Raw genomic sequence first — 24,785 nt, 5'->3', positions numbered from 1 at the left:
CGGGCCGGGATACACCAGACCCCCTGTCCCCCCTCTCGTCAGCCTGGATGTACACGATTTGTGAACTTTACTTATGCTTTAGATATATATCCTGTTGAAGTTCGGAGGACGATATGATGAAGCATCAAGGCATGTTTAACGCCACCTTTCTCAAAGAGGTATCGACATCGCCGACGTATAGAATGTCGAGATGAGTGCGAGTGAGGATGTCAGTAAGACATCAAGTGCTCCGGCCTGTTGCCCATCGATCTGCACCATATTGCGAAGAGGGCGTGGTGGTAGCTAACCCCAGCCCTGCCGCCCACCCATCCCCTGTGACCACAGCAGTGCACGTGTGCACAACTTGGACTGCATTGCACGGTTTCAGTACAGGGTATTGCTGTCGCATCCTGGCTTCTGTCGTTGTTTCAGCAGACATCACAAACACGTTATCTTTTTAGAAAATTACCAAATAATTATAACGAAAGTTTAGCAGACATCGCAAACACAAACTTCCATCAAGAAAGTAGTAAAAGTTTAGAGAATGTCAAATAACTATATTTACACAACAGAGGTGCCATTATACTTTATGTGCAACGTTGTTTTGTGGTCTATAGTTTCTAAGATAATAAATTAAACCAACGATAGAATGAAATAATCTTGTCATCTACATTCCACGATAGCAGCTGTTGCGGTTATAGCCAGTAAAAATATTTGCACAGAATTCATTCCAGATTACTGCCCGAAAGAAGAATTTTTACTACGTGTTACTTTTATTTTGCAGACTGAAATGGATCAATGTCTGTAATCGCAAAAGCAGCTTAGTATCTCATTTAGTTTTCAAGATTTTCATCCAACAAACATTTTTTTTTATTAAGAAGATTGTAGAATATTATTTCACACCAATCCATTTCTGGAAACATGAGGAAGAAGCAAAGATCCAAAGCAGTATTTGTTGCATGAAGTTTTATTTGTATACTCAACAATAATAGACAATCTTGTAATTATAAATCTTTCACTTCGCATACAGAATGTATTGCACCCCACCCCCCAAAAAATGTAGCATGGGTTAGAATGTACAAAATTAAAATATAAATTAAGGATATTAGAAATGTAAAACAGAGAATTACAATTTTAGAAAATTTAAGGTAAAAAATATGTACATGAAATTTTGTGTAGTGCATGAGAATTTTTTTTTTATGTCTAGGACTGCCCTGAAGTACTTTGCTCAGGAAGTAGTTCAGAAAATTCAGACACAGGCTTAATAAAATATGATGTTATCTACTGCAATAAATAGATGATGGTGATGCATTTTGTCAGTTGTTATTTTCATCTCTTTTTATGCTTATGTCATCAAAGATGATATATAGTCTTTGATATTTTTTAAATCAATTCTTTTACTCCCCACCCTACTCATCCTTACTAAACAGAACGAGAAAACAGTAGGAAGGAGAAGGAACTGATTGTCAGAACATGTTCCACACCGGGCATCTCCTAATTCAAATTTAACAGTGTTAGCAAGTCATCTTCTGTTAGGGAAACACTGAATCTTGAACGACACTGCTGTAAAATGTAATGAAAAGTAGAAGGGCAAACCAATGGTCAAATTGAAGAAACAGTAAAACTCTTTGCTTTAAACTACAAATGCCATAAAGATGAAAGAATTATCAAAATTTATTTGTTTGATTAGTTAATTTCAGTGGTCTTCAGCATCTTAAATAAAGAGATTTAGGCTCCATAATAAAGCAGATCAATAGTTCACTCTTGATTTAAGCAGTTAAGTAACAGGCTTTACCATTTTGGAAATTTGGGATGAATGATTGCAGATCTATTTTATACTATCTCTTCTGTATGTTTCAAAAGGCTAAGGAAAATGCTAGCAGACCTTGAAGCATGGAAAGTTATATTAATCTGATAAGAGCGCAAAAGCATGCAAGCCAGCCAGCCTAGAATCTAGTGAATAGTGTGCACATCCTAGTCCCACCATTTCTGACATCCCTATAAAAGCTTATATTTCAAACAAACTGCAAAAAGGCAGAACCAAAACTCATCTGGAATATTAACGTACAGTGTAAAAATAACATTTAAATACCACAGCCAAAGAAGCACAAACACTCAAAAGAGGTCACAACACAAGCCTATGTTTGCCTACAACCAAGAAATTAAAGTCAAAACAGTTGTAAATACCTTCAGCACTATATTCCACAAGACAAGGTACTTTGTTATGCTGTAGTCACCAACACTAAAAGCACACTGTTGCACGAAACATTTACCACCACCAGTAAATTATTAAATGCTTTTCAATGTCTTGCTAACTTCTTTAAGACATAATGACAATCAAAATCATCAGGCACATACTATGTTTAAGCTGGGTTGGGTATTTAACGAACAGGAGGATGAGCAGAGTTCAGGTCACAGCAAAACAGTGATAAACATAATCAGAATACTACTCTATAAATCATTGCACCTTTAATGTTTTAAGAAAACCTGCACAGACAACCTTTCACCTTGTCAGGTTCACTAGCCAGTTTGTGTGTGTATGCACATGCATAAATATGAATTTGTACTTTTTCATTCTTACTAGCTGGATAGTGAAGGGGGGGGGGAGTATTCTTGCGAGACAAAGTCCAAATATTTCCTGAGCACATAAAAAGTGTATATAAGCCATTAATAATCTAATAGATAGTTCACTGTTTGAACTCTCTCACACCCACATACAGATATACATACACCCTCTCCTGTTGCACTCTATCATCTTTCAAAATTTCTTGTCAATAGATCATTCTTGTCAAAAGATGACACACATCTCAGCATGGCAAGAAGCATGCACAAGCAACATTGTCAAGAAGAAAAATGTGTGTTCTGTGGTTTCAGTTTTAGGATCTGTCCTGAGGTAATTATAACTTAATGCACAGCAGAAATTCTCAAATTTTTTAGATCTGAAATACTGCTCTAAGCTGATAATATGAAACATCTGTTAACACTAATTACACATGGCAAGATTTTAAAATATTCATAATACCCCACACATCTTTATGAAACAACTGTACAAAAAGCTCATTTGTTGAAAAAAAGAGTCAGGCCTCTTTATTCCCTCCAACCAACTCTGCCAATTATCACCCTCAGCCAAAGTTTCTAAACAAAATGTCTTACCCGAAGAAATGATCTACAAAACAGATAAATGAAATAGTACTTTCCTAGCTGAAAAAGTTCCTTTCTTTAAACAATTTTGAACATTACTTTTAAGTTGTTTCAAAAAATACCATTTAAACACAAATATCATTTACTACAAAAATGGCAAAAGACACCAGGAGCTTATGTGTATAACAGGAAACAGTTTATTCTTTGAGTAAAAAGACATTACTTACATGATCATGATGAAAAAGTTGTACAATGTTAATACACATAAGGTTTCCATCACAAAAATACTGTGCATAGGGAGAAATCAGACAAGCAACAGAACGGAAAAAAAGAAGGGAGAGTGTTTTATATAGCAGAAGGCAGGAGACAGTGGTGTGGGGCTGGTGGGGCTGACAGTTTAGTTATAAACCAATGGTCTTCATCTATGGAAGACTGCTGCAGTCTCTGCATGCTTCAGTATTCCACAGTATGGGTGATGGGTTCTAGAATTTCCTTACTCCTAGATACATTTTGCGGCCCTATGCTCCACTAGGGGCGAATAGGAACAAGAAGAAGATACATTTTGTTGAGTCCCCTGTGGCAGGGTAACAAAAGCAGGCCTACTAGGCAGTACAGGGACCACACATAATGCAGGATACTTGCATGACCCATTCAAGAAAAGTATGTCACTGTGTAACCTAACAACAATACTCTTATTCAATAGAAAGCAAAAAAAAAAAAAAAACCCAAAAACTGTGATGGAGGAAAAGAGATATCTATATATAAATATCTCTACTAAAATTAGAAATAAATTTGATCTTTGTGCAGGTAAAACTACTAATGCAAAATCACACAATCATATAAAAACTAGCACTAAGGTGACACTACTGATAAGCAAATCCCCCCTTCCTCCGACACCCAAGCAAAGAGTCAAGAAATTTTAAACAATCCCACTTATCCCCATTACACACACATGTGTATGCATTTGAGTACATTCACACAAACACACACAGAGAAAAGAAAGATATGTAATGCACAGCCTTTAACAGTGAAAACTGTACAGTAATGATTAGAAAATGAAGTGAAAATTCTTATTTCATAAGTTGACAAGAATTACAACATCCAAGTTTGCCTTGTTTGTGAAGAAAAACTGATTTCTTTTTAAAAAAGTTTTTTCTCCTTTTTTTGGGTTACTTGTTACACACTTGTATACTGATGTTGCTGCCAAGGCTTTTAAACCACTTGCCACTGCAGGATTGCCATATCTCGACCACCAGTGGAAAGGACACGAGAATCATCGTAGAGAAAGGCAACTGAGGTCACATGACTACTATGACCCTTGAAGGAGTGGCAGGAAGACTGCAACAGAATAAAGTTTCTCATTTGTAAAATCCCATAAAATAATGCTAAACATTACCACCAAATACATCTATTTGTTTTTTAATAGTCCATACAAAATATTTTAAAACTGTTTTTCCACATTATTATGATGAAAAGCTAATTTTATAATATTGCACTAACAATTCACTGTTAACAATAGCACATGCTAATTCTGTCAAGTGCAAGTAACGCCACATATAAATTCTAAAGGACTGTAATAAATCAAGTAGCATTTGTAGATGTTTTATTAAGTACAAGACTTACCCGAGGTTGGGAACAGGGGTACCGATAAAGGTTGACTTTTCCAAAGTCATCAGCAGTGGCCAGCAGAGTTTGTTTGTTGTTGCGGCAACAGTTGTTGACGTCGGTTCCATCAGCACCTTCTGGCCAGATACCTGTTGTAAAAAAAGGCAATTACAGTGTGAGCCATGCACTTGTGTACTGAAGGTACCAGATACATTCAGTTTATTATCACACTCTTTCTATCACACTCACTCACTTTGTAAGGCATCAGACTATGTGAGCAGCTAAAAGCCAAAAGCCTGCTCACGAACTACACTCACCTGCTACATTGAAGCTTAATGTACAATTCTGTGTGGCCCATTGGATATCGCGGATGGTGCTGGGACTGGTGATTTGTTTGCAGCTAGCTGCTGACCCTGTTTAAGAGGAAAACTGTAAGTGCTGAAGGACAGACCTCAAAGAACTCTATATAAGGCAGTAATAGCTATTTCAAACCTTTCAGTCCTGAGACGTGTCGGTGCCTATGTACATTTAAAATCATTTATCAGATTGCTCCAAAGAAAGCCTGAAATCAATGCATATCTCCATCTATAATCATGTCTTTTTCTTTGTTGTAAAGCAGCAAAAATGTGACATTAACATCACATACAAATAGCAGCAAAACTTCTGCCCAGCCATGCACATCTGGTACAAAGCAGTTCTTGTGTATGCTAAATAATCTTCTCACAGGGGATACAAGCAGCAGATGTAGTACAGAGAACAAATCAAATTTTATAATTATGTCAATATAAAATCTGCCTCACAGGCTACTCACAGTACAGAATCTCATAGTCCCCAGAGTTGGACACCAAGTACTGGCTATCCTGAGACCAGTCAAGATGTGTGACAAAGCTGGCATGGCCCTATTATCAAATAGAAAAGATGAGAGTAAATTGGCAAAATCAAGCTTTATAACTCTGTACAGCTTGGAGCTTGAATGCTCATCTAGCACATTAACATGGCTTTTTTGTTACATAAATCCTACAAACTGTAAAGAGTTATGATTATCTTTACTTTTTAAAATTTATTTAGATGTCCTTACAGTCACAGAAAAGTATTTTTCTATTAGCTTTAAAGAAATTCCAAGTGAGAATATGTCCTATTCTGTTAGGAATAACATAGGGTGTATTCTAATACCTTCAGTTTTCAGAAAAACTGCTACATGCTTCCTGCTTTAAGATTGTTCCTTTTGCAGAATATACCATGCGTAAATGCTAATTCAGTTACCTATTCACCATAAAAATAATTTCATTAGTGTTAAAAAAACAAACTGACAAAACAGTGGAGTCTACCACAGATGCAAAAAAAAAACCTGTCAGGTATGAAAGAAAAAGGACTTCTTACCGAGCATCTGCCAACACGCGAATATTTTCGTCCATAATCTGAGACTTGGTACACATAAATGTAATTGTCACGGGATCCTACTGCAATGTAAGTGCCATCTAAACACCAAGGATGAAAACTTTATTAACAAAAGATAAAATATGATGAACAAGAAAAAAGAACAAGGTCCTTGCAAATGCAAAACTGACGAATAATGGTCTGATATTGCTACGTTTAATACCATATGAAATAGGACTAATTTGGCTCCAAAGAACTGTTTGATTTACAATAAGTGCAGCTTCAGAACTATGTAAAATGATATTTGCAAGTAATTAGTTGAATTTCTTTTAATAGTAGCCTTTCTCAAGATATTTCAGTGCAAATCCATTTGCAAAATTGTATTTAAGTTTATGCTTGTTATATATACTTCAAAAATAAGTGCAAAAGTGTATGACTACATATGTCCACATCCACACACTTGCTTCAAGTATGGAATTCCTCACCTGGTGAATATTTGATACATTCTATTTGTTCGATGCCATCAGTGTGAACTGACACAATTTCATGTGTAGCCAGGTCCAAAACTACCCAGCGAGCTGCCTGGGTTCCAATAGCAACGATGTTTCCATCAGGATGAAAGCAACAGCTGTGGGCTGGATCCTTGAACATTGAGCATATAAAACAAAAACACTAGAGCTATGCAGATAATCTTAATCAATTTTAATATTTATCTAAAAAAATAGCCCTTGCAGTAATAATTACCTAGACTTAATTACTTCGTTACATTCTCAAAGAAATGGTGAAGTATTAAGCGAGAAGTAAAAGAAAAAATGATAGGAAAATGACAGCAAGATATGGGGCAGGAGGGGGATAATGCCACAATGATACTTTCCATCTCTTCTTTACTCACATTTAGCTCCTTCACCCAAACAGCTGAACGTGACTGGCTGTCCCAAAGGTAGACAAGTCTGTCAGAGCCACATGTCAGAAACTGATGTTGAGATGGATGAGCTGCCAATCCCCATCAATTCGTCTAAGTGGCTCTGGTTGAAAACACCAGTTTTCCATTAAAATAATCAAATAAGCAAGTGAAAAATTCATTTAAGTGACCAACTTAAGATGGTAACATAAAATATACCTCATTATAATAGTAATACAAATCATACCAATTTATTACCTTTTATGATTTCAGACAGGAATATATAAAGTATTTCTAACTACCACTTCTAGTTTTATTCTTCTGTAATGGACATATAATGCCTCTATATACTTTTGTAATTATGTAAAGTGTAATTCAAATAATCAGTTTTTATACACACTTTTTTCCATATTCTGTCAGATACTGCTAAAAGGTAGCATAACTGTAATTCTCAGTATAAAAATATTAAAATACATAAAAATGTGTCATAAATAAACTTCAGAAATTGTACCACATAAACTTTAGCATAATAAAAGAACAATGCTGAAAATATGAAGAAGTCTGAAAATGTCTTTACATATTCTGGCTTGCGTTATTAGACTGGTGCCTCTGTTAACACTAAATCATATTAAAACACAAGAGGGTGATTAATTATATTTTAAAACCTAAAAAGTTCTAAATATAGTGAAAGGACCTGAGAAAATGAACGAATTTATAAAATGTGAACTGTAGATTTCAGGGTTAGAAAAGACAATGACAAACATGCATGAAAGAGACATATGGTTGGCTCTGGAAAGAAAAAAAAAACATAATACTGTGTAAACGAAATACTTCCAATAAAACAAAGTAACTCGTGCATTTGTTGAAAACTGGAAGAAGCAGTCTAACAATGTTATTTACACAATATCAGCCTATTTGATACATGCAGTTCTTGGAAGGCATTTGTGCTCAGCTTAATCGAAGGGTTAATGCACATCCCTCGTACACATCATCTCTACCTTTTCAACCTCTCTTGTTGAAATTGGAAACAAGAAAATTTTCCCATTGTCTGCATTAGTAACACAATCCACAGTGTCTTTATTACCTAAAATGCTGCCACCCCAATATGTAGAAAAGAAAATTTAGATAATTAGATCACTGAATGTTTACAGGTTAAAATGATGACTTTTTGCGGGATCAAAATTAAGATATAGATTTGTCCACATGAAATGCAGATGCCATTTCTGATCAGTAATGTTAAAAACTCATGAAATTATGACAGAAAAAGAAAAATGGTATGTCTGAGCACAAAGATCTCATAACCCTACATATGACAGCAAAGGTAATGCAACTTAACAGCAAAAATCCTTTGTCATGGCTCTTGAAAATATGGCACAAAAAACATCACCTAATAACAATAAAACAATTGCCACAGGCATAAACACAAGCTGACAACGCTTTTTCTTGACAAGCCATGCATAAGATATAAAAAGAGGAAAAATGAAATAATAAAGACTTCATCTCATAAAAGCAAACTAATCTTTCAAACATTGTACCTGTTGACAACTATTTCATCAAGGAATAAAAGACAAAACACATTAAAAAAATCCAAGAGGTCTTTTATGTCAAAAATCTTTAACCCTTAACATCAGCTAGTTTAATATCTTCATTTTAGCAAGGTGTAAGTTGAACATTGTTTTTCTTGGTTTGCTATACACAAATTATATCCATATTGTATTACACCTAGAACACCGAATCCAGGTTCACCGTTTTTTTTTAAATGTTAAAAAATGCCAAAGCAACATGTTTGTTGGTAATAAATATCCATCTTTTCCATATGCCAAACTTTTCAAGATTGTTAAAATTCTGCAAATATGCTACATCAGCAGGTTTTAAGAAGATAGCTTGCCCTTCAAATCCTAGTCATATAATTTAACTACGGGTATAAGCAATATAATACTATTCTGGAGAAAATACAGGTATCTCTTAGCTTTGTCAATGGGTAGCTAGCCTTAAAATAAAAACTTTTATGGCAATATCAGTTTTAAAAAACGAATCATGTACACAACAAGCGATAAATGCAACTGAAAATAATCAAGACACATCCAATAAGCACGTCATCAGCAGTTTCAGCCTACCAACAATATACCTGATAGTTATGACAGTGACTCTGCAGCATCCCAACAAAGCCATTTGATCCAGAAGCTGAATGAGCAAGGCTATTTATTTCTAAACTTAGTCAAGCACCATATTTGACTACATTCTGCATTCCAATTTATCTGAACCATCACATGTTAGCACACATAAACTTATAGGAATGCATGGCTTGTGCAGTATTTGTCTTTGAAGAAAAAAAAAAATCAGAAAAACACTATCTAGAATGTTAATAAAATATTAAAGCATTATCTAAAACAATCTATTCATCTGTCAAGCCCCAAAACCTTTACATTTTCAACAAATGCTTCGTTATAATATTGTATCTGCCCCTTGTGGACTATCTGCAGCAAAGAGAATGATCTTGCAAGGGACATGAATGCATCAAACACTTGACAAAATAACCATAAGCTTAAGCTATTTTTCTTACCTGCATAATTGGACTGAACTCGAGATCTAAAGAGCCTTGCAAGATGCAGTTCTTGGTTGTCCCTATTAGCACAAGGCCTCCTTTGCCTTGACTTACTGTCCTCACTGGCCCATAGTTTTCTTGCAGCTGCACATCAAATTTAACACTTATGCCCACTTTGCTGGTTTCTTACAGTCTTTTTGTACCTTGTGGAGAAGCATATATTTCTACATATGATAAAGGGAATTCTGGGAAGCTTAACACACAATTGTATCTCTCCACTTTCCACTTTCACTCAAGGTATGATTTTGTTGATGGAGAAAGTTCCCTTTGAAGATGATGAAGTGTCAATTAAGTGTTAGTTTCAAATTGAATGCTGTTTTTGTTCACTGGAGGCTCCAAAACTCAATTTATGCTATAACAACAACAGATCCTAGATCTTGGAATCTCAGGGATTGATTTCAAACTGGAAAAGTCTGCATCCAGATCCACTATAAGCAATCACGCTCAAGTATACCAACAGAGAATAAACTCTATGCTGTATTTGAATGATATAAGCTGTCACAAGTACCTCTGTCTCCCTCCCTGTCTTGCTGTACGAGCCATCCCATTCAATGACTTTGCGGTCTTTTCCTCCTCCAGACAAAAGATTGCCATCCTTCGTGCTACAAAGGGAGAACACTCCTCCATCATGTGCCCCAAGAACAGCCTGGGTAATTCTGTTCGTTCCTGCCACACACAATTCAAAGTTGATCAACAACCCCTCTTCCACCACTACCCTTTGTAACAACTACCTTGCTTTCATCATTTAACTTAATCAATGGACTGACTGACCGACTGACCAGCATACCAAACAATCAAATTTAAACATACTTGTATTTCATTTTGACACATGGCATCATTCACATGGGGAGAGGGAGGGGAACTTCAGCACTCTCACAGTTAGCTTTAAGAAGGTTTATGCACTCATCTGTTTGACATAAAAATGCAGTGGTGAGAGATATCAAAACATGCTATTTACCTTTGCCCCAGATGAAGATGTTTCCATTAGAATCTCCAGTCAAAACATCCCCATTAGGTGAAAATGCCAGGCACAGGACATATTTGGGCTTCTCATATTTCTAGAAATTATGTGACATTTTCACAAATTTACTGTTTTGCTAATTTTTTCAAGAATACTGTAAAATACTGTTTATTAAATTGTTCATCTTTTGTACTGCAACAATATATTAAAAAAAAAACCAAACTGCTATATTGTTACATGCTGTTTTCACAATAAATATTGAATAGCCACTTAATGCTGAAGAAATAAATATTTGCAAATACAGTGCAGAAGCAATTATTTCACAATTATTGGATGTTGAATATTGAGTACCGAATGTTGAATACTGAATGGTTTCTAAAGACCACAGATGACACTTACATCATAGATGCCTTGTTTCTTGGCCAGCGCTCCTCCCTCCAAAGTCCAAAAGGTTATCTGCCCCTTACCACAACTGACTATGCTGCCTTTCTCAGAGGGATGAAACTCTACAGCCAAAACAGGTTCTGTTGAACTCTACAGTACAGAATATATTTCCATGACTTGCCTTCATGAAATGTTTATAGTAGTAGTCACATTTTCATGTATAGTCTTAATGTTCTTAACACCTGCATACAATTTTTAACTACAGTGAATGACCATGAGCAAACAACTGTTTCACATTGCAGATACCTTCAATTTTCCTTCCTTGTCTGGTTTAATAATAATAAAAAAAATAAATTGAAATCTTCAGAATCGATATGAAAAATCTTCAGTTTTCACTTGAATGGAAGAACATCAACTGTTTTATATTCTGTTAATAATATGCTTCACTTTCTTAAATTTTTGTGTTCTAAAAGCATATCAGCCATTTTACTTTTGTTTCGGTGATCTTATGTGGACGGTCACGGCTGAGGTCCCACACAGAAATGGAATGCTCATTGGCATCATCCACTGCTACCAACTGCTGCCCTCCATCCTGCGAATAATCAACATCAGTCATTTTTTTCAACAGTCAAGGCACTTCTGTTAATTTTTTTTCCAAATTTCTATCTCTGCTTGGTCAAAGAGATATTGGCACTGAAAATAGCACTTAATATCCAATGAACTGTGCACTCAACAGTGGCCAAAAACATATCTGCATTTAAAGTGTTATCAAACGACGATGCCTACTGACCAGGGTGGAGAAGGCAATGCAGCAGACAGCACGATCGAAGTCTCCCAGACCCAGCACATGTAGAGTATTTAGACTGACTGAATCCCAAATTCTCACATGTGGCTGTTAATTAAAAACAAAAGTAATTTTGCTTTAAGACTTTCAAGATTTCCACAATGACAACCTAAACACAAATCATTTCAAATGAGCAGACTAGCATTATTCAGCACCAGAATTTTGTACAAGTGTATTTTCATTTCTTTTTAAAAAAGACAAACTGTAAGAAAATAACTTACAACAGGCAGATTCAAGCTGGTGAAATATTTATACAGAAGCTGGGGGGGATGGAGAGCAAAACATCAAAGGCTTAAAATAAAGAAAAGGGAACAAAGCAGAAGCACCTGAGTGATTAAAAGCATGGATTAAGCATTAGACGATCTTAACTCTTACACAGATTTAAAAAGAAAGCAAATAACCAGCAGTTAACTGTGTTCTATATATATATTACACAAAAGGAGAAAGGAAAAATATTAGAAGAGAAAGAGAGAAAAGAGAATGTATTAATATTAATTACAGAGCTTGAATGATACAGTGAAGGTAAAGTGAGATGAAACATGATTGTAGGATACCCATCATTACACACCCTACATTAGTCTTAGCGTCTTGCTTCACTTACCCCACTCTCATCACCCTCCTCTGCACGCTTTCTCTATACATGCACAAAAGAAACTGAAGCTTTAAGAAAGGTATTCACCAGCAAAGAAAACTTGAAGACTACCACAACATAAGATACCACTTTAGTTTACACAAGTGTAGTCACTGTCACTAAGCAAGCTTGATCAAGAAAGCTGATGCCAGTTATTTAAACACTGTGGCATCAGTCAACCCTGAATTTCTATGACCCTGACTGCTCCTACTACCACCGCAAAATTGAGTCCTCATGTCTATTTTGTAACATAAAACACATACAGTCTACTTCAAGGATTAGTAAGTGATCAGAATGCTGTGTATTGGAAGCTTAGTTTGACATCAACACCATTTTAATGAATTTCATACACACACAGTTTGTAAAGAGTTCAAAATACTGGGTTAAGAACTTGGTTAGAAAACTCATTTATCTCGCAAATATATAGTCTAAAAGGAGTACTTCTTTCATATGGTTAGCAGTGATAATCAAGTCTAATATGGTAATTTTTGAAATGTAAACTATTCATCAAAAGCAAGTTCATTTTCTAAATAAGAGTAATGTTAGGGTAAATAATACTACACTGTGGCAGATAAATTTCACAAACATTTAAGTCCATCCTGAGCGTAAATTTTAAATTTCAAATGATGGGAACATATAATTACAAAGTACTAATCCACAAATATATGATATATATCAGAGACTGTCCTTTTATTCTATGAAGAGATGGAGGCTATTTGCTCAGATCTTGGCAATTGACATTATCTTGTAATTAATGAAACCCATCATTTAGAAAAATGAAATTGTGCACTTGGTTAGACTTTTAAAAAGCCTTTTCACAAACAGGGAACCAGTGAGCAGAGTGCCAACAATATAAGCAGAATAAATGAAGTGCACCTCATCTCTAAAAACAGACAACAATTAATTCAAAGAAAAAGTTTTCTAGACTTCAGATTTAAAATAACACAAGAGAAGCTATACTGTGTAAAATAATTCTTTAGACAAAGAATACATAAAACAAAAAATGAAACACACTAAATGCATATTTAAGGAATCCTTCTACATGCTTGTCATGTGTAAGCAGTATATTCACATTATATTATTTAATTAAAAGGTATTTCTTAGAACATTTGTGATACAAATGGAATATGAAAGTTTCTCTTGTTTTATACCTATCTTCTCCACCCTACTAACATTTTTCTTTTGCTAAACAGCAAACTGCAAACAGCTCTTTGTTACTTTGAGAAATGATGAACTTAAGTGTTTTTTTAGAAAGAAAAGAAAGTATTTGCTTTCTGACTATGGTGGGTTAGTTTCACTCAAGGCTTTCAACACAAAGTTCCTGCAATAATAACTACATGAACAGTTATGCTCAAAATATTTCTAGAAAGGAGTTTTATAAGCAGATTAAACTGCAAAATCAAAGGAATAATATTTATTCTTTCTTTTTTTCCAGAAATCTACTTCCATCAGCAATAATACCATAAAGAATAAAACCTTTACACAGAAGCCATATATATATATAAAGGAGAGATACTCTTATGAAGAGGTCGCACATTACAAATAGAGATTAAAAACTGCAAGATTATAAAAATATTCCCCCACTATTGTACAACTATCATTTAAAAAACCCGAAACAAATGCTTTATCATGATTCTTTTTGTTCTTTCAAAACTACATTATGTTGATAATCTGCTCTAAAAGAATACATGCAGTGCATATTATTTTTTTCTCACAAGTGAATGTTGGTATTATCGGTAGTATGTTTCTCAAGAAAGAACAATATGCTTTGTCTTTGACCAAATGTATGACCATGCATGATGAAAGCTGTTGTATCATTTTTATCATCTTACCTTGCCCTCTTTGCGCTCATGTCCTGCCACCTGACCAGATGCAATACGGATCTTGTCAGGGTGAACTGCAAGACTGTCAATCACAAGAACCCCAACAAATGAAGTTAAAAAAAAAAAAAAAATTAAAGACACATTACTAGCATACATATTTTGGATTTTTTTATACATTTATAAGCAAACATGTATTTTTTCTATCTGCAGGCACAGGTATTGCATTATCGTAAACAGTCTTTCATACACACATTCCCCACCTCATACTCATGCATGTATGCACTCTCTCTATCTCACACAATTTATTCCACACTGTGACTAACCATTTCACATCATCAGTATGTCCTAGGTAATGGCGCTGAGTTTGCTCCTCTACATTATACAACACAACCACAGCAGCTGTGAAATAGATCACCTCTCCTGTGGGAAGATAGTACAAATTGCTGCGGCAGTCACGACCTCGATAGCCATACCTGGCAAACTTTTAAGGAATTTTTTTCCCCGAAACAAAATAATCATCATTGAAAAGTTCCACTTCCATGGTTATTTGTTACTTCTATGATGACCCCTACATGTGTAATTAATCCCTCAATATGTGAAAAAAATGGTGTAGAGATTATTAAGATTATTGCTTTGACATCTGGACTCATACACATGGATAGGAACAGCTTCCTCAAATTCAAAAGACTTCCAAGTACATTACATTTCTAATTATGAGAGTAATAATAAACAATTTTAAGCACAATCCTTCCTCCATTTACAGACTTCCAATTTATGAACATTCTGTTTAAAGGTTTCATATCTTCTTTGACAACTTTATCCTACCTACTAGTATGAGAGGTGAATGAGCTTGCTATAACAAAGATACAAATCTGAAATCAGCAAGAATTATTGCCGCCACAAGAAGTTTAAACCCCCAAAAAGGATACACCCATTCTAGCTGCAGCCTTTCATCAGGGGCTTCTCCACTTTTGGAAAGGTTATAGTCTTCCACAGAAGTTGGTGCATGCATTGTCACTGCTCTCCCTTTCAAGTACATCTTCAGATACCCTCCTCTAATAAAATAAATGAAAGGTATACCATGCAGATGAAACATGTTTTCCAAAATGTATTTTAATTTATGCTTCCAATAAAAAGTCAACACTATTTTAAAAAATTTTTACATTATAAAAGGCATACACTATGCATACATATTTTGACAATAAGGTGCATACTTTGTGCACACACATACACACTCAGTGTTTTTGTTTTTAATTCATGGACAATTCATCAACTACAAAATTCAATCACAGGTAATCAGTGTATCAGCTTTACATCTACTATAGTACCATTCAATCTTTCATCTCTATACACTGAGGTCAGAAAAATTACTACAGGCAATTTGAGAAAACTATCTGTTGTTAGTGCCCAACACCATAAGATGTTATTTAGAAGCCACTAACAGAAACATACTGACACAGATGCAGAGATGTACCAAATATGTGTAATTTGATATTTCATTTTCAAATTTGAAGGAAAACTCACAAATGTTATAAACCAATAACATGCCTCTGATTGTGACCAATCCCAAATTTAATCATGTACATATAGCTTTAAAATTTATTTTTCTTCAAACTGCTGCTTTTAAAAGATATATCATGCTCACATAAATTTTAAACAATTTTATTTTTAGTAACATATCAACTGAGTTTAGTTAAATACAGGCTTACAATTCTAAAAGCTTTGCAAGTACAGCAAACTATTAATCAATAGAAACAACAAATCAATAGTGATAGGCTTTAAAATATTAGTGTTTATTAGTTCTCTAAAATAAATTGCCATTCTATTGATGAAAAAACTAGCTGCAATTTTCAATAAACTTTCTCTTTCTTAGTGGTTATGATCATATATACAGTATTTAAATGATGAAGTAATTGTATTTAACATCCTCATAAATGTTCATAGTCAAAAGATATGAAAAGAACAATAAGATTAATAGAAAATATTGTGAAAAACCTATTTTAAAAAAATATCTGCATGTTTATTCCCACTTTTTTCCAAAAAAACCAACAAAAAAAACAAAAACAAAACAAAACAAAAAAAAAAACCCCAAAGAAACTGTAAAACAGTTTTAAAAAAATTACTTCATGCACAAACACTTCAATCTTCTATTTTCATGAGTCAATAGTTGAAAAATTCATTAACAAACACTTATACAGTTACTTACCCATCACTACCGTGCTTTTCAGTTAGAAAAAAAATTGCAGTAATGAGGGACAAAATATAAAAGCAATCAAGCACGCATTATCTGATAGCTTCTCTGTCCACATATTATCTGGTCACACCTTATCTGATGCTTCTCTGTCCAATCTTCATAAAAGCATCAAAACAGGAATGGCAATTACACAGTGCAGCAGCTCTAATTTTTCAAAGCTACATTTCATAGGAGTTTTGAATAACACAACACAGATAAACAAATACATTAAGAAAAACAACAGCATTGCTCAGAAAAAAAGACTAATGCATAATTATAATTCTATCTTATTACCTTGGTTCCATACTGGATCTCGTGAACTGTGAAAATAAAAAAAAGTCTTTTTAGCAAATCTATTAAAACCTGGTGAAGACCATGTTATTTCCCATGATCTGGGAAATGACAAAGAAAGCTAATAATTATTATACTTGTGTTTTAAAGTGTATTAACATCAGATTTTTCTAGTGTACTATTGAAATTGCTAATAATGTATGTAGTTGTAGTACAACGCTTTGCATGCAAAATAACAGCAGCAGGTAAGAACGGATGAAGGCTGATGTTGATGTAGATCTGTGGTTGTGTACATTCAAGCACTTTAAACAAAAGACTGTACCTGTACACCTCAGAATATATAAGCTAAGCAAAGAATCTTTATAATAAACCAAATGAGGGAAGCATTCAAATATAATCCTCATCCATTGCAGTGTAAAGAAAACAACTTGGTTCACAATGAAAGTTAAACTGCAAAACTACATATATAGGAGACTTTCATACTTAAGATTAGAGGGTCCCAGTTAATAAAAGTTTACTTGTAAAAAAGCAACCACATAATACAACCAGAAATTATCTGAACATCAATTCTAATTCCACATGCCATAAAACATCAATGTGCTCATCATAGTTAAAAGTAGGTGCATTTACTCTCTTAGCACACTTCAGTCCTTCATTCGATTTCTCTCTCACACACTAAACTTTAAAAAAACAGCAGATGACAGAAACTGGTTTTAATGTAATCAGGTTAACTATGATTGATTAGCAAAGGTGTTATAAACTACCGGTAATAATTAACCATGTGTACATTTATTAGCTCTTACAAGCAACGTAATATAAAATATACTATGATTTGTTAGTTATTATATTTACATTTTTTGTATATCACTAAAGTTTAGTATTTCTGTTAAATGAATTATTGTATACAGTGTTTCAACTATTCCTAAATCTACATTAATTTGATTTGAAACATTCTTGAATAAAAGAAAGTACAAGTATACATGAGCATGCATGCACACATACACACAAACACATTCAATACTGCATGCAGCCTGGTCTCTTTCTCTCATGTGCACGAAAGCACACACACACACCAGACCACCTGTACAAATATGAGCTTTGCAGGTATACAGAAAGCTGTAACACCAGCAAAGTTAGTCATATTAAAAACTGACAAGAAAATTAAATCATTATCAAAAGAAGCCAAAGGAATTTGCACTGCTTACTGAGCCACAGCAGCAAAAAAGGTTAGCAGTTAACTTAAACCACTCCAGAAACCAAATCTCTGAAAAAAAACCCTGAAGACTGAAGACACAGTATTACCAAATTGTATGTGCCACCAAACCTAACGTTGTAACAGTGACCCGCTCCCATGTTCCTTGGGATTTCAACTGAAATTGCAACTCAAAATAAAATAAATAAAACCCACATGCCCTTAGTTATAAATGACATACTCCATCATTTATTAATTTGGGCATCAACTAAGCAAGAACTTTTGACAGTTGATTTAATATGATGTTTTTTGGAAGTAAAGAAACTTGCAAAACTACATCAAAGCAAAATATGTGACTACTTGGAGATAAAAAAAAAACCACAGCAACATATATGTAATGAACAAGTCTGTTACATTAGAATGGAAGCACTGTATATTTGTTTACCCTTTGATGCTGGGATATTTTGTCAGCAAATTTCCATGTGAAATGCTACGTCTATGAATATGGAATGGAAAAAAAAGAGATAGTGATAAGTTATAGTTGCGAAAAAACAACAACAAAACAAAATTGGACACGGTATAAAATGCACAAATACAAACTGTAACTGACCAACACAGAATGTTACCAGATAAAAGTTGATCTGGGTACAAAATAGGCACACATCAAGAACAAAACTGAACATGAGTCTGCAGTTTGGGTAAAATATACTTCCATTTTCTGCTGATTGAACAAATACCAATGATTACCAGACATAATTTGTTTTCTAGCACTCTACACTGAACACATTCAATGTGTAAGGCAAAGGATCAAATGTGAGAAGAAAATGTTATGATGTTTAGGTCTTATACGTTCTCAGTGCATGTGACTGTTTCCAACTGATAAGAACGGTACAGAAATATTGAAGATGCTCCATTCCCATTCCAGCCAGTTTCTCTATAATGTAGAATGGGTGTGCAAGATTTTGATGGTGACAAATAGCTCAGGTTATTTGCTATTTCAACTTTAAGCTTGCATGTTTAGCTCATTTTTGTGTAAATATAGTTGTACTTATTGAATATATATATATACTTATGTTTTAGGAATTTATTTACTGCCATGTCACAGCCTTTCTGATTGACTTTGTATGCTGACAGTGACACTCTAGCAGGCACTACTCTTCACTGATTATTGCCATTTCATCATGAATATTTTACGAAGTACATGCATCTGACATTTTGGGGCTTTTATGACAATCGATATTGTTTGCTGATGGTGAGCTTCATCCTGCTTATCTAATTTCTTACATAAGCTGTGCAAAAAAGTAAAGTACAAACACATCCAGAGTGAGGCACTTATACTTGCCGAGTTAACTAAGCAATGAGCTAGTTAAGCAAAAATAAAAAAGGGAAGGAAGAAAAAGCAAAGAAGAGAGGAAGTACAATACACAAGGGATGCTGGCATGCAAGCTGTTTGTTACAGAGGCTCGAGTAAGCAAGAACCGGCGCGGTCATGCGTGCAACTTGAGAAGTAGGGAGTGAGGACACTGGGTCTACTCAACGAACCTGCTCTTCTTAGTTGAAGCACTCATCTTGCAGTCGGTAGGGCCGGGCGGCAGACGTTAAGTAAAGCAGGCGTCACTGAAACTTGCGAATTTTGCGCAAACTGTCGACAGCTATCACCGAGCGACGAACATTTTTTTAAACTGTGCGTGGGACTAGACTGCTCATGCAGCAGGATGTGTTGTTGCGAAGGTCTGTGCTGTTTGCGCCAGCTGCACCAGGAAATGAACGATGGCACAACTAGTTCGTCATTAGTCAGCCTGTCTGACCTCAGAAATCTGCATACTGTGACCCGACTATGGCCGATCGCAAACCGAATGCCTTTTAACACCCCTTCCCCCTTCCCCGTTGAATCATACCTACCCCGCCTCCCCAACTTCGGCTCTCTATTCTGCGCGCTTTCAAGCAGTTTTCCAGCCTACTGTCGAGTCTACAAACAGATGTGCGTGCCTGCTTGTACTTCCCCACTCTGAGGGCTATAGTGAGAAGTAGTCAGCGAATGTTGGGTAAAGAGACTGTCATACACATGTTTGGGAGACGAATGTGGATGGAACATGAGGTGGGAGGGCAATGGTCTCACAAATAAAGACGATCTTGATTTATGATGTCAGCTGTGGAATTTTTTCCCCTCGGGTTAACACATGCTGACAGGATTGTTTATCTCAGAACTATTTGGTACCTATATAGATTTATTGCGAAGCTTTCCTGCAGTCAATGTGATGTCGCCTTAACCCATTATCAAGCAGGCATAAAAATAATAATTCTCTTTGCCTTGCATAGCTGCCTGCAGCCCTAATTGCTATCAACTTAAAAGCTAACCTGACTCATACATGAAATTATATATGCTCAATGCTACTGACAGATTAATAAAAGCTGCTACCAATTAACATCAGTTTTCTTTCCAGAAAAACTCAACATTGATTGACCTCAATCCTAACTTTTTATGCTGATCTGGGACGCAGCTCTAACCCTAACCCTCTTCAAGAAAACTTCATAAAGCTCATTCCATGATGAGTTGCTCTAATCTGTTCACCTTGTTTTCAGATGTCATGGAAAATTTGGAAGCAAATTTGTGCATTTAAATGGAGCTTTACACACCAATAATGCCAAAGTCAACTTGCTTTTCTCATATTCCAACTAGTTTTATCAGCTCAGTAGTTTTAATTTGTCCAAAATTTAAATTAAAAATATTACAGCTACTGAAGTTTAAATGTTTATCAGGGAGATAAGCATCTTCCACAAAAAAAGTAATTTATACATTCAGCCATATAACAAGACTTCGCAAAAATTCTTGATGAAATTAAAACAAAAAGCAGGAAGCGAAAACAAAGAATTTACAAAGTTTACAGGAGATGTCTAAACATTAAAATCTCAATAAGACTTTTTAAAATGTCACAAAACAAGCTAACAGTGAAAGACAAATGGCACATGCTATTATGGTCTTGATCCTAAATGCCAATATAAGCAGTTTCTGCACAGCTGCACAAAAATGTAAAAAGGAGGTAGCACCAAATACTTTATTTTAGCACAGACTCTTCAGTCAGCATTCTTTGTGATGTTTGATGAGAAAGTTATCTAGACAAGCATGCTATGCAGCATGAGACATACAATCAATGATGTACATCCTACATGCAGATGACGTGGCTTATATATATAATGTGACCAATACATACAGTCATATGTACTAGGTTTTAAACACACACCTAGCCTGCCGTCTTAGACGCTCTGAATGCATCCTGCAGATGTATTTCAAACAAGTCCATGAATGTGGAAGAAAGAAATGATTAGGCATAATGCTGATTCTACGGGAGAATAGTCAAAGCATTAATATTAACACACTGGACTCAGCAGTTCTGTTTAATACATCAATTACAACCAGTCGAATAGGTTTCATGATGACTGCTATTTATATATCGAAACTTATCTAAATTGATGGTGTGCTGTAAAAATTATCAAGAAAGAGTTTAAAAATTAAAAATGTCTAAGAAGAAACCATACAGTATGTGATATAACTGAAAGTAGCCTCCCTTGCATTAACCCACATCTTTGACATACCAAAATGCCTTGATGAGCATACAACATATCAGTTTGGCATCAAGATGCAAGAATAACAACAAAAAAAGAGAGGTAAAAAATTATAAGACACCACAAAACACACAACTAATGATGGCAAATGTATGAGCTCTTTTTCACAGCCACAACACTACACAAAATATAAAAATGTTGAAGGAATCATGTGGGGGGAAAAAATCTTAAATAAATTTGATAAATTGAACAATAACAAATTTTTATAAACTTAAAAAAAAAAGGAAGCTACAAAAAAAGCCAAAAACAACAACTTTTATAAAATACAAAAGAAAAATAAAGAGTGGCAACACAAAAATAAACTGTTGGATGCACCAAACAATATTAACTTAGAGGGGATAACTAAATACAGAACATACCTGTTGGCGGTCAGCTGTGAACTAGACATGTCAGCAGAATTGGACAGTGATGACCACTTTTTCAACTGCTGCGAGTGGGCAGAAGAAGAACCTGAGTGGGAGGTGGCAGAACGGGGAGATCGTAACGACATGGGAGGAGCAGAGTTTCGGTGGGATGCACCAGCCATGTTGACATTTTCCAGTGCACTAAGGTGTGACTTACGTTCACTGATGGGCCGACGAGCTGGAGTGCGTAATGTAGGCTTAGAGGGAAGCAAAACACTGTTCTGTGTTGCTGCTGGAAAGAAAACATGCATGTTATTTTTCAGAACACTTTAAAAAGCCCCACAAACTTTGCTTTGACAAACAAAGCTTTGGAAACAATAAAAAATACTGTAGTTCCTGTAAACATCTGACACAGAATCCAAGAGCACTAAGTACAAGACCTCACTGACTAAATGATGTATCTGATTAAAGGAATGAAACTACAGAAAAGGTCACAGGTATGAAATGATGAATAAATTACTGAAAATTAAATGGTACTTAATGGACTTACCAACATTGTCTTAAGCTACCGAAGTTAGTAAAGCCCTGACTACTTGACTACTAAATTTGATCTGTTATAACATTAATGTCTTCAAGTTAACAAATAATTCTATGCTTTGTGTTAGCCAAAGTATGCTATTTTCAACAAATAAAATACATCAAAAAGACCAAACTATGTAAGCACTACTGATACAACTGAAGTATTTGTGTAGCACACTCACAGGACTCTATGGTGGCCAGTCTGCGGATGACATCAGCAAGCGCAGACTTGAGACAAATGATCTCATCTTCTTGCTGTGTTACCTTCTTCTCCAGATAAGCAACTCGCTCTACAAGGTCCTCTCGCTCATGGGACAGGAGTCCATCTGCAAAAACATAAATAAAAAATACAGATGAAATCTAAAGAATGTAAATATGGACAGATGAGAGTATTTTGTGTTTGTAGGGTACTGACTGCACTGTGTAGAATTTTTTTAATGGATTATATGGTAGCCTAAATGAGTTGATGTTTCTTCTTACCTCTGATCCAGTAATACCTAGGAAAACTGTTGATATTTCCAAATAACCTTGGGTGACTAAAGAACTGAAAGTTGATAATTAAGAAACTGCATTTTCTCAGAGATGCCTTGGCAAAAAGAACAGCAAAGTGGAATGTGAAGGAGGCAATATGGAAGGTGAACAAAGAGTTTAAAGATAAAATTGAGATACGCTGTTGTGCAGCAGCCTGTGGAAAAAAACCAACCAGAATGCCACTAGCCAAGACATCAAAAAGTACAAATGGGGCTGGATAGGACACACCCTGCACAAACCAACTGACACCAATGCCAAGCAGGCACTTGACTGGAATCCTCAGGGGAAGAGGAGACCAAAGAAACTTGGAAAAGAACAGTAGAAAGTGAGGCAAAGGACGTCGGAACCACGTGGACCCAACTGAAGGGGGCTGCCCAAAACCGGGTCCACTGGCGAGATGTTGTTGCGGCCCTTTGCTCCTCGAGGAGTAGCAAGGACTAAACTAAACAAATGCTGTTGTGCTAGTTACATGGCAGGGAGTTAAGACTATGGCTTCTGTTATTCAGAAATGGGACTGTACCAGAAAATCAGTCAAGCTTAATGGTTCACATAATAATTTTTTTGCCTATAGTACTAACTTCTCTGGAAAAAAAATTGTTGATAAATATAGGTGCATAAACATTTGGAAGGTTTTCTCTTTCCTTTCTCTTTGCCCTGGTTCATGATATATATGTTCAAAACCATGTAGTATATTGCAAGCGTGCTATTTAATGGCTGTGTGAATGCATACACACACATTTCTCCAGAGAAGATACTTTATTGCAGTTAATATACAGCTTTGTTAGGTAGAGCTACACAATCAATGACCCTATGTTCAATGGTTAAAACAGCTGCTCAGTAGTGGATGTAGACACTTAAAGCAGATCCATAAAAGCTCTGGTGAGGAAAAAAAACGATTGTGTACCTTGTGCTGGCGTTACACAGCCTTCCACTGTGATAATGATTGTGTACCTTATGCTGGTGTTACATATACACATATACACCTAGGACACTAGGCTTAACAGACTCCCACTGTGGGTGCAGCAGCACAGAGATATGTGATAATGTGAGTGGATGTGCTGCTTGATAAAAAACAACTTTCATCATATTTGTGCAGCTATTTTGCAGCTCACACAATAATTGCTATTACATGTTATGTAACACATCGCTGGTTCCACTACACACTAATGGCTCTGCTTATGCCTACAAACCACTATCCATCTGGTGGTGATGCAAGGATGGGATTCATAACTGGAGTAACTTTTCGCAAAATGTGAGGGTAAGAGGTGGAGTGGATAATAATGGGTGGCAAAAGATAACATGTAGGGACTGTACCTGCTGCAGCCTACACGCTTTTGGTACCACGTGAAGCCTTTGGTACCATACAAACCCCACATGGCTTTGGAAACTGCAAATACCTAGAATAAAGCCTATACACCTTGGGCACTTGCAGCTTGCAAAAATTTCTACCACTTAGGCCAACAACCTGCCTGTATGTCCTAAAAAGTAACCTAATAATATATCACATAATGCTTGCTTTATCTTATCATCAACAGGTACATGTTACACACGGGGGTTAACCATGAGTTAACCGAAATGTGTGTCAAGGACTAAACTTCTCCTTTTATTTTTGAAGAGTGTATAAATGTCTTCCAAACTGCTCCTACTTGTGCGCGTGCATACCTTGCTGGACGGCGGATGTCCATGTCTTGTTCGTCAAAATATCTTCCACCAGTTCTTCCGATGGACTTTCCATCTCCG

At 35.5% G+C, this 24,785-nt stretch overlaps 2 protein-coding genes across 2 annotated transcripts; both read right to left on the bottom strand.

Moving 5' to 3' along the window:
• Window positions 1–928: 928 nt before the first annotated feature.
• LOC112561220 (echinoderm microtubule-associated protein-like 1) lies at window positions 929–21,985 on the bottom strand. Its single transcript, XM_025233560.1, is given in 21 exon segments — window positions 929–4,458; window positions 4,744–4,874; window positions 5,043–5,138; window positions 5,537–5,624; window positions 6,106–6,203; window positions 6,588–6,744; window positions 6,995–7,108; window positions 7,110–7,127; window positions 9,567–9,692; window positions 10,117–10,274; window positions 10,567–10,666; window positions 10,969–11,103; window positions 11,444–11,545; window positions 11,744–11,845; window positions 12,399–12,431; window positions 14,261–14,333; window positions 14,575–14,724; window positions 15,181–15,306; window positions 16,779–16,804; window positions 18,413–18,463; window positions 21,951–21,985. Coding segments are annotated over 19 exon segments (1,944 nt in total). The 5' UTR covers window positions 16,790–16,804; window positions 18,413–18,463; window positions 21,951–21,985; the 3' UTR covers window positions 929–4,332.
• LOC112561639 (echinoderm microtubule-associated protein-like 4) lies at window positions 20,955–24,780 on the bottom strand. The gene is made up of 4 exons (XM_025234227.1): window positions 24,708–24,780; window positions 22,697–22,840; window positions 21,951–22,227; window positions 20,955–20,985 (listed from the first exon to the last, which is right to left on the bottom strand). The coding sequence occupies exons 1-4, from the start codon at window positions 24,778–24,780 to the stop codon at window positions 20,955–20,957; spliced, it is 525 nt and encodes a 174-aa protein (XP_025090012.1).
• Window positions 24,781–24,785: the final 5 nt, after the last annotated feature.

The sequence above is a fragment of the Pomacea canaliculata genome, linkage group LG4, assembly GCF_003073045.1.
Source record: "Pomacea canaliculata isolate SZHN2017 linkage group LG4, ASM307304v1, whole genome shotgun sequence".
NCBI lineage: Eukaryota > Metazoa > Mollusca > Gastropoda > Architaenioglossa > Ampullariidae > Pomacea > Pomacea canaliculata.
This window is presented reverse-complemented; position numbering and strand designations above follow the sequence as displayed.